Below are 9,483 nucleotides of genomic sequence, written 5' to 3' on the forward strand. Positions count from 1 at the left end.
TGTCAATACATTTTATATTGCTAATTTATTTAGTATATTATATTAACTAACTATAATCAATTTAGTATACAATTAAAGCAATAATAAAATACAAATCATTTAAATAAGAAAATGATTAGAAATAAATCAATTAGCAATATGAGTGGAGAATATTTGAGAAAGGGTAATTCCTTGAGCATGTCTTTTTTTAGAAGGAGTATTCACAACATTTAAAAAGCCTTTATAAGTATAACCAACAAAAGCAAGATCTTTTGGGTTATTAATATTAACAGGTTTTTCTTCTATGTCATCTTCATTTAATTCAAAGTCATCAAAATTACTTGTGTCAAAAGGACTTTTTAATTTAGGAAGATAAGGAGGAGTTTGTTCAAAGATAGTGTCCCAATTAAAACCTTTAAAAAAGGGATGTTGTTGAATAAGTTTAATATCAGCAAGACGTTTTTCTTTTAAACAAACTAATTTTTTAATAAGATCTTTTGCATCATCATGAATTTCAACGTCATCAGGAAATTGTAAAGTTTCATTACAATTAATAATTTTTAAACAAGTCTGAACAGAATCATCACTGACAAAAGGTGGATAACCAGCAAGCATTTCAAATAAAATACAACCAACACTCCAATAATCACATTCTTTATAATAACCTTTTTGTAAAAATACTTCAGGAGCTGTATAATCAGGAGTACCAACAACAGAATAAGCCAAATTTCTTTTTTTATTTTTATAATTATGAGCCAATTCTTTAGATAACTTTTGACTTTTTAAATCACTTAAATTTAATTTTGAAGCTTTGTCAACCATTTCAAAATATGAACCTTCATGATCTTTATGAAATCCTGTACACAAACCGAAATCTGTTAATTTAATATGTCCATTATTATCAAATAATATATTATCAGGTTTAATGTCTCGATGAATATAATTTAATTGATGAATTGAGTCTATTGCAAGTAATAATTCTGCAATATAAAATTTTGCCATTTCATGACTGAATATATTCTCTCGAATTAACAATGTCATCATATCTCCTCCTGCTAAATATTCCATCATTAAATATAAATAATCATTGTCTTGAAATGAATAATATAATTTTACTACCCAATCATTTGTAAAATGTGTTTGTGCTAATATATCTCTTTCTGCCTTAACATGTCCTGTTTGTCCTCTTTCAATCATATCTTTCTTTCTCATTACTTTCATAGCAAATATTGAATTACTATTCTTTTTTACTACTAATCTTACTTCTCCAAATCCTCCTCTTCCTATTACTTTAATAGTTTCAAAATCACTTTTTTTTAATTTAGCTCTTTTACATCTATTGTATTCATTTTCTTTTTCTGCTAATTCAGCTCTTAATGAATTTTTCTCTTTATCACTTAATGTAGATTTACTGAGATAATTTTCTAATGTTTGAGATCGTTCTTCTCTTTCTTTTCTTTCTCTTTCTCTTAACTCTGCTTGTGCTTCAATCGTCATTTTTGTTCTAATCGATGCAGTAACTGATTTACTACTTAATTCTGTCTCAACTTGTGCTGACATTTGTCTCTCCATTTCCTAAAAAATTTTTTTTTTCATTTTCTTTTCTTTTTTTAAGTTCTCTTTTCCTTTTCTTCTTTTTTGGGAAGTTATCTTTTTATTTTCACCTCAAAATTAATTATTTTCAATTTATCGTTATATATAACATTAAATAATTTTATTTTTTAGAGCATTAAAATGTTTATAGTAAGATTTTATAGTTTGAAATTTGTTTGTTAAAGAAAATAGAGTGAGAAAAAAAAAAAAAAGAAAACGAGGAAGAAGGAAAAAACGAATAAAATTTAGACTCAAATAGTTGGTGAAAAAGAAAACTAAATAGAAATTAAAAAAAAGTTAAAATAAATTAAAAGAGATTAACTTCTTATTTTGAATCAAAAAAAAAACATAAAAGTCTAATGGCAATGAATTGTCCTTATCAAATGAGTTACTATCCAACCATACCATTTGACTATTGTGATATTGGAGAAATTCGAGAAGACTCATCGGATGATGATGCAAGTATATATATTACTAACAGTACTTTTTCTCTTCAATCAACATCTTATGAATCAAGGATGGACGAACAAATTCAAACTAATGAACGTTTATCAAAGAAATTTAAAGATTTTACTGCTTGGGTTAAAAAGTTAGGTCGTAATACTTCAACACACAAAATGTATATTTGTGGTTCAAATGCATCTGTTATAACAAAAAAATGGTTAGAAGAAATAGGTAAAACAGCGTCTATTGTTCAACTTAGTGATGTTATAACTCCTGAATTTACTAATGCAATAGCATTAGGAGATATTGTAATTGTTGAAATCCCAAATATCAATTCATTGACCGATAACCTTGATACTTTCAAAAATTTTAAACAAAACAATATTATTGTTTGTTGCACTGATATTAAAAATTGTCCTAAAAATAAAGGAGCTTCATTCAGTGCTGTATTTAAACGAATTTCTCTCAAGTGATTTTTATCATATTTTTATATCCTTTTCTTTTTTACTTTTAAAATTACTTTTTATTATGAACATTCGTTTTTTCAATAACTTTCTAAAAAAGGTAAATATGTTAATATTCTTTTGAAAATGCATACAATTAAGAAAGAACTGAAATACTTATATATAAACATGTCCTTCACTATTTTGTTCTCCTTTTAAGTTATAAAAAATAACTTTATTCTTTCTTTAAAATTCATTTAAATTGGACTGACTTTTCATTTATCAGAAAACAATCTGTTATGTTAAAAAAATAAAATAAATCAATAACAATTTTAAATTGTTCAATAAATTTAATTTTAAGGCCAAACACTGTACTAAATAGAGTTAGTTTTTTATTTAATATTTTGTCAGGAAAAGATAAAAAAAGATATAAAGTGTGATAAGAAGAAAGATAACAAACAACCAAAATTGCTGCAACAGCTAAATTGATTATAATCAATACAATAAATGTAATGATTAATACAATAATTTTGGTATTTTCATGTAATAAATGGAACATATTTTTAAGAATTGTAATGGACATAACAAGAAATCCAATAATAATTAATGGAATTTGAATATACCAAAATGGAATAGCACATAATGGAATTACGATAAGATAAATAGTATAAGAATATCCAAATAGACAAATATAAGAAACTAATGGGTTCTTAATTTTAAAAGCAAACCTACAAACAGCCCAGAGAATAATTGGAATAAAAATAATATAAAGTAAAACAGTACCAGTAATAATAGAAAGTTTTTTATAATCATATGCATTTTCAATAATTGAACTTAACGAACCACTGAAAAAGGCTAAGAAAACAACAGTTAATGGAATCCATAATGGTCCATATAAATCAGGATTACCTTCAGTCTGTTTAAAGAAATTACCAAAAAATGGAATTAATCCCCAGAACATTCTTTTTAATACATCCATAGTATCAACATTGAACCATCTTGCATAAAATTCTGATTTATAAAAATGATACCATTTATATTCTTTTATTTCTTCTTCATTTGAGGTGTTTGGTTTTTCTTCATCACCTGTTCCTGATGGGTTTATTTGTGAATTTGTTGTTTGTGTAGCAAAATTAACTTGTTCGTTTTGTTGTGCAGAAAAGTCTATATCTCCAGACTGTGCAAATGAGTTATCACTGACAACAAACCCACTTTCATTTGTGTCTTGAGTTGCAATAAATGGATTTGACATTTTTTTTTTGTAATTACCAGTTCTCATAAATCTTTTTATTTTTTTTAATCCCTTTTTTATTTGTCTTTTTTTTGTTTTATTTTTTTGAAATTTGTTATTGTTCTTTTTTTAAGAATATTATTTTTCATGTTATATATAACGATTTAAAATAAAAACATTATTTTTATAAATTTTTTTTAGAGATTTTTTCTATTTATTTTAATTGAGAATAAATTAATAAAATTATCTTTTTTATTTAATAAACGTGTTTGTTTTATTTAATTCAGTATTTTATTCTTTAATTTAATTTATTTGATAATATACTCCTTCAACTAAGGAAAGACTCAAATTCATTCATTTTTAATTTTAATTTATGAAAAATTAATTGTTAATAAAGGGTATGAATAGCAGTTATTGAATAAAAAAAATATAAGAAATTTATAAAGACTTGAATAAATAATAGTATTGTTATATATTAATAAAGAATAAATAAGTATTAAAAAAAAGAAGAAAGGAAATTGAAGTGAAATAAAATAATATCAAAACATTTACTTATAAAAAATAGAAATAGAAAGGAAATTTAAGCAGAAAATTAATAAACAATAAAAGTGTTAATAAAGAGTAAGTCTAAATACAGAAGAATAATAATTTAAATCAAAAAATATATGTTTAATTTTTTTTTTAAATAAATTGATATATGTAGAGAATTACTAATCTATATTCTTAGATGTTTGTATTTTATTTTTATTGAGAGTGTTAAAGAGTATATCATTCTATTTTATATTTAATAATACAAACACAGAGTTACCTTATAACTGAGTATGAGATTATTGTTTGAATAAAATTATTTTATTAAATTTAATATTCATTTTTATTTTTCATTATGTATCAACTTAACTTTTATTTATATTAAGAAGAATTATTTATTTAACAAGAATAAACTGAGTTTGATCTTTTTTTTATAAATTCTATTTTTATAAAAAGAAAATAACGCTAAAATTACATTAAAATAATACTTTAAGTTTACAAATAGAAATATAAATTAATGGTTATAGTAAATAGAATGTGGTTTTGAAAAAAAGTTACTGTATAAGAGGAGATAAACTTTAAAAGATTAAAGAGATATCATCGAAAAAAAAGAAGATAAACGTTAAATTATTTTTGAAATACTGTAAAAAAAATTGAGTTGAATATAATGGAGGTGTGATAATTAAAATTCAATTGAATTCAATATAAAATACAATTTTTACAATATTTTTATAAAAATTATTTATATTTATTAATTTCTCATTGAAAATAAAACTAAAAAGAGTAAATAGATAAAGAGGGAATAAGGCAAAGGAATGATTGGACAAAAAACTGAATACTGGCATCACATTGAGTCATGTTTAAAAATGTTTGAAGAGAGAATTAACTTCATCGAACTTGGAATGAGTGAAATGAAAGAATCAATACAAATACTCTTCACTAAAGAACAAGTGTTAAATAAATATTTTAATAGTTATAAAAAAGGAAATGAAGAAGAAATTAAACTTAAAATAGATATGACAAAACAAGATATTATAAGAATTATTGATGAACTTAATGACCAAGGAATTAGAATAAATGAAAATACATTGAACATTGAAATCCAGAATTACTTAATTGATGACATTAAAAAGATGAGTAAAAAACAATCTAAAGAAAAAGAGCAAATGATAAGGGAGTTGATAAAAGAAGAAATGAGATAATACGCTTCAAAAACTCAAAAAAGAAAAAAGTAAAGAAGGGCAAAAAGTTGAGGAGTTAAATAAAACAGATATAACTGATTTATTAACTCCACAAGAAATTCGCCAACTACAAGGATGGACAGAAAGAAGAGTATCCAATATATTATTTAATTCAGGTAGTGATGATTGGAATCAGAATACATCAGTATTTGATAAAAGAATAATGAATAAAGAACATATAATAATTATTATTGAAGATGAAGATGGAAATAAATTTGGAGGATACGTCAATGTGAAAATTAATGAAGACAATGAATGGATAAACGATCCAAAATCATTTTTATTTTCATTAGAATCAAAAAGAAGAATGAATGGAATGATGAAATTTGGTATTAGAAACCCATGATATGCATTTATTTTTAATCATCAATCACATCGTGGGTTGTTTGCATTTGGATTCGGTGAAAAAGATGGAGGTGCATATGATATTCGTGTTTATAAAAAAAATAATAAAACAGAGTCACATTGTAAACAACATTCATTTGAATATAATGGAGTTAAAGATGCACTTTGTGGAAAATATAACTTCACACCACAACGAATCATTGTAATTGAAATGAAATAGGCTGATTATTAATTAAATGTGCTTTATTTAAAATAAAATGTTTACATAACAAATTACAACCGTTACATAATAATAACTATTTTGACTCTTTAAAAATACAATAAAATAAATAATATAAGTTCAAGAAATATGACTATGTTGTATTCATAATTATAATTATAGTAGAGTTTATCATAAAACCATTATAGAATAACAATCATCATATAATTATAACTTAAGTATTCATGAGTATTTCATTTGTTATTTTAATAAATTTTAATAAGTTTAATAGAAATAATTACATCATAACAAAAGACAAGAAAATATAAAGATTGTCAAAATAACCAGAGAAGAACAAAAAAGTTAAATTAATAGATATATCCACAACTTGGTTTTCTTCTATTGAGAAGTGATTATTTCAGTTTCTTCAATATGCTCTACTTCTACAACAGAGTTCATTTCAATTATATGAGAATTAGAAGGTTCATCTTCTAATGTGTTGCCAGTGTTGAATATGAAGAACATTAAGTATTTCATATTTTTAATAATGATTGTTCATAGTATTTTGGGGAAGTCGATTTGTAATTTTAGTGTCTTTAATCTTCTTACTGATTCTTTATGTATTAATTTATTGTTAATATTACAAGTATTATTTCTACTTAAATTAGTTCTATACTTTGTATTAATTTCTCTTGTAGTTCTTTGTATTTATTTATTTTGTAAATATAATTTAATTCATTATTTCTATCTTGACATATGGCGACATCATTAATACATCATTTTTTTCTTTGATGTTTTTGTAATATTATCTATTTTTCTAACATTAAAAGAATAGTCACTAACAAAAATCATTATTTTAAGTTATAACCATTTCATCATTATTAATACATTTAGGAGGGGAATTAAAATCTATAAATGAAAAGGTACTGAAAGTAAAAGAAAAAAATTATAATTATTAAAAGAAATAATGTTTCAAGATTTTTATTGGAAAATAGAATGAAAAATTATGTAAATTTTTATCTACAATTTTCATAATATTAAAGCATTGACATTATTTGTTAAATTAGAATTTAAAATAAAACTATATTTAATAACACTAAAAAATGAACTCATCATAAATATTTAATGGCTGTAGAAGAAGATCCAGCGTTTATTGGAATTGACTTGGGAACCACATTCTCTTCTATAGTTTATTATGACACTATCAGAAAGGAACCTGTCTTAATTGAAGACGAAACAGGAAAAGAACAAACAGCATCATGGATTAGTCTTTCACAACTAGATACTGGTGGTAGTGTTGTTGTAGGGAATGTTGCTAGGAATAGCACTAATTTAGTTTATGTTATTTATGACAGTAAGAGAATAATAGGAAAAAATGAAAGTGATGTTAATTATGAAGATCGTGAACGTTGGCCATTTGATGTGAGAAGTAGAGACAATGGATGTGCTTATATTGAATGCTATAATCCATTGACTCAAAATACTGAAGGGTTTGAACCAGAAGAAGTTAGCGGAATGATATTAAAATATTTATATGGAATTGCTCAAAATAAACTTGGTAATCGTCCAATATCAAATGTTGTTGTTACTGTTCCAGTTGATTTTAATGATAGACAAAGAGATGCAACATTATTAGCATGTAAATTAGCGGGAATTAAGAATGTCTCACTTGCTAATGAACCAACAGCAGCTATTATTGAATATAAAAGAGAATATCCAAATTCGTTAAAAGGTGGAGATAAAATTGTAGTAATTGATTTTGGAGGTGGAACATTAGATGTGACATGTTGTAAAATAGCAAATGATAGTATTATTGTAGAGTCATGTGGAGGAAATCAAAATTTAGGAGGAAATGATTTTGATAATGTGATGATTGATATCATTAAAGAAAGAATAAAAGAAAGTATTCCAGGGTATTATAAAAGGAAACGAGGAATGACTCAAAAAGAAAAGATAATACTCAACAAGAAATTAATTAGATTAAAGAAAGAATCAGAAAGAGTTAAAATTAAATTAAGTAATAAAACTGTTACTGAGTTAAATTTAGAGTTATTGTTATCTGATGATTACTATGATATTGGTATTAACATTGATCCTACTATTACAAGAAAAGCATTTGAAGAAGAGTGTGACAAAAGAGGATTATATAAAGAATTTATTAATAAAATACAAGGGGTTACTCTGAGAAAAGGATATAAAAAAAGAACTGTTCAACTAGTATTGTTAATTGGTGGAACATGTAAAATGCCAAGAATTAGAGAAGAAGTTGCTAGTTTATTTGATAGACAAACATTTTCTGATAAAAATTTCAATCCACTCAGTGCTGTCGCAAAAGGAGCTGGATATTTAGCATATTCAAAGGGTGTTGATTGTGTTAGTAATAAAATTGTATATGACATTGTTCCAACACCAATTGGAATAGAGGTAGAAGGAGGAATTTTTGAATCACTTATTAAAGCTGGAGAAGCAATTCTTCCTAAAAACGTAATTAGAAGACGATATTCCACCACTGTTAACAATCAGACATATGCTAAGTTTAAAATTTATAGAGGATTTGGTAAATATACCAATTCTGATGGAATGGAATATATTACTACACTCACTATTAATGGAATTCCTAAGAGAAAAACTGGAAAATGTGTAATTGAATTTACAACTCAAGTTAATGAAAATGGAATTATGGAACTAACTGCCTCTGTTGTTGGAACTGATGTTAAGACTAATTTAACTACTGTTGTAGATTTATCTAAAACCGAAGAAGAAGTTGAACAATTATTTGAACACTTTCAAATGTTTTATTAAATGAACAATGTTTAATTCTTGATTTATTTGTTTTTGTTGTATCATGAATTAGGACAGTGATCTTTTAAATATTATAGATTTATGTATAAAATAAAAGAGAAATGAAGAGATAAGAACAACCATTATCTATTTGAAAAAAAAGATGTGATTTACGGTCACGAAATTATGCATTTTATTCGTATTCATCATTATATTATTATAATGATTTGTGAACTTGTTTATTATTTCAGAATTGCTGTCTAAATGTAATGAATATTATCATTGTTTGATTAAAACATAGTGTTTATGTTTGATAGATCATTGAAATGAATTATCATGTTGCAAATTAATTCTTGTTAAATGTTTAAAAGGTAAAAAAAATAGTAGAAAATACAATTAGATGAAAATATTTGTGATTAAATATGAGAAGAATATATTTGTACATTATGAGTTCTATCTTTCTACTTCGATGTCTGTATTAAATGAATACATCTGTTGATGAAATTGAAATAAAATAAAATAAATACAAAATGAAAATGATAAAAGAAAGAATAAAGAAAATAATAAGAAAGTAAATATAATGATTAATGATAAAATTGATGAATTATTATCATGAATGAAAGTTGAAGATGAACATTAAAATCATTAATATTAATCATAAATGTTTAATTTATAATACATATTAAATAGTCATTCTTC

General features: G+C 24.1%; 4 protein-coding genes across 4 annotated transcripts, besides 24 other annotated features; 2 read left to right on the top strand and 2 right to left on the bottom strand.

Moving 5' to 3' along the window:
• Nucleotides 1–126: 126 nt before the first annotated feature.
• EDI_315890 (serine/threonine protein kinase, putative) lies at nt 127–1,551 on the bottom strand (the record flags this gene model as incomplete). Its single annotated transcript, XM_001735283.1, has 1 exon — nt 127–1,551. One exon carries the CDS (start codon nt 1,549–1,551, stop codon nt 127–129), a length of 1,425 nt encoding a protein of 474 aa, XP_001735335.1.
• Nucleotides 711–731: a sequence feature (AT_rich).
• A 12-nt stretch (nt 1,552–1,563) lies between the features above and the next one.
• Nucleotides 1,564–1,619: a microsatellite.
• Nucleotides 1,620–1,646: 27 nt separating this feature from the next.
• Nucleotides 1,647–1,703: a sequence feature (AT_rich).
• Nucleotides 1,704–1,753: 50 nt separating this feature from the next.
• Nucleotides 1,754–1,816: a microsatellite.
• Nucleotides 1,754–1,893: a microsatellite.
• Nucleotides 1,894–1,931: 38 nt separating this feature from the next.
• EDI_315900 (uncharacterized protein) lies at nt 1,932–2,489 on the top strand (the record flags this gene model as incomplete). Its single annotated transcript, XM_001735284.1, has 1 exon — nt 1,932–2,489. One exon carries the CDS (start codon nt 1,932–1,934, stop codon nt 2,487–2,489), a length of 558 nt encoding a protein of 185 aa, XP_001735336.1.
• Nucleotides 2,490–2,761: 272 nt separating this feature from the next.
• Nucleotides 2,762–2,819: a sequence feature (AT_rich).
• Nucleotides 2,816–3,738, bottom strand: EDI_315910 (protein YIPF1, putative; the record flags this gene model as incomplete). The annotated part of the gene is made up of 2 exons (XM_001735285.1): nt 2,816–2,833; nt 2,920–3,738. The coding sequence occupies 2 exons, from the start codon at nt 3,736–3,738 to the stop codon at nt 2,816–2,818; spliced, it is 837 nt and encodes a 278-aa protein (XP_001735337.1).
• Nucleotides 3,739–3,741: 3 nt separating this feature from the next.
• Nucleotides 3,742–3,821: a microsatellite.
• Nucleotides 3,822–3,852: 31 nt separating this feature from the next.
• Nucleotides 3,853–4,013: a sequence feature (AT_rich).
• Nucleotides 4,014–4,046: 33 nt separating this feature from the next.
• Nucleotides 4,047–4,086: a sequence feature (AT_rich).
• Nucleotides 4,087–4,107: 21 nt separating this feature from the next.
• Nucleotides 4,108–4,196: a sequence feature (AT_rich).
• A 134-nt stretch (nt 4,197–4,330) lies between these two features.
• Nucleotides 4,331–4,382: a sequence feature (AT_rich).
• A 145-nt stretch (nt 4,383–4,527) lies between these two features.
• Nucleotides 4,528–4,621: a sequence feature (AT_rich).
• Nucleotides 4,622–4,643: 22 nt separating this feature from the next.
• Nucleotides 4,644–4,737: a sequence feature (AT_rich).
• A 159-nt stretch (nt 4,738–4,896) lies between these two features.
• Nucleotides 4,897–4,976: a sequence feature (AT_rich).
• A 195-nt stretch (nt 4,977–5,171) lies between these two features.
• Nucleotides 5,172–5,201: a sequence feature (AT_rich).
• Nucleotides 5,202–5,512: 311 nt separating this feature from the next.
• Nucleotides 5,513–6,059: a repeat region.
• A 53-nt stretch (nt 6,060–6,112) lies between these two features.
• Nucleotides 6,113–6,142: a sequence feature (AT_rich).
• Nucleotides 6,143–6,264: 122 nt separating this feature from the next.
• Nucleotides 6,265–6,304: a sequence feature (AT_rich).
• A 68-nt stretch (nt 6,305–6,372) lies between these two features.
• Nucleotides 6,373–6,916: a repeat region.
• A 26-nt stretch (nt 6,917–6,942) lies between these two features.
• Nucleotides 6,943–6,972: a sequence feature (AT_rich).
• An 81-nt stretch (nt 6,973–7,053) lies between these two features.
• Nucleotides 7,054–7,097: a sequence feature (AT_rich).
• Nucleotides 7,098–7,128: 31 nt separating this feature from the next.
• EDI_315920 (heat shock protein 70kD, putative) lies at nt 7,129–8,805 on the top strand (the record flags this gene model as incomplete). The annotated part of the gene is made up of 1 exon (XM_001735286.1): nt 7,129–8,805. The coding sequence occupies one exon, from the start codon at nt 7,129–7,131 to the stop codon at nt 8,803–8,805; it is 1,677 nt and encodes a 558-aa protein (XP_001735338.1).
• Nucleotides 8,145–8,172: a sequence feature (AT_rich).
• A 480-nt stretch (nt 8,806–9,285) lies between the features above and the next one.
• Nucleotides 9,286–9,365: a microsatellite.
• A 54-nt stretch (nt 9,366–9,419) lies between these two features.
• Nucleotides 9,420–9,473: a sequence feature (AT_rich).
• Between the last annotated feature and the right edge of the window lie 10 nt (nt 9,474–9,483).

The sequence above is a fragment of the Entamoeba dispar genome, genomic scaffold (genome assembly GCF_000209125.1).
Source record: "Entamoeba dispar SAW760 scf_1105229459009 genomic scaffold, whole genome shotgun sequence".
NCBI classification, from domain to species: domain Eukaryota; phylum Evosea; order Mastigamoebida; family Endamoebidae; genus Entamoeba; species Entamoeba dispar.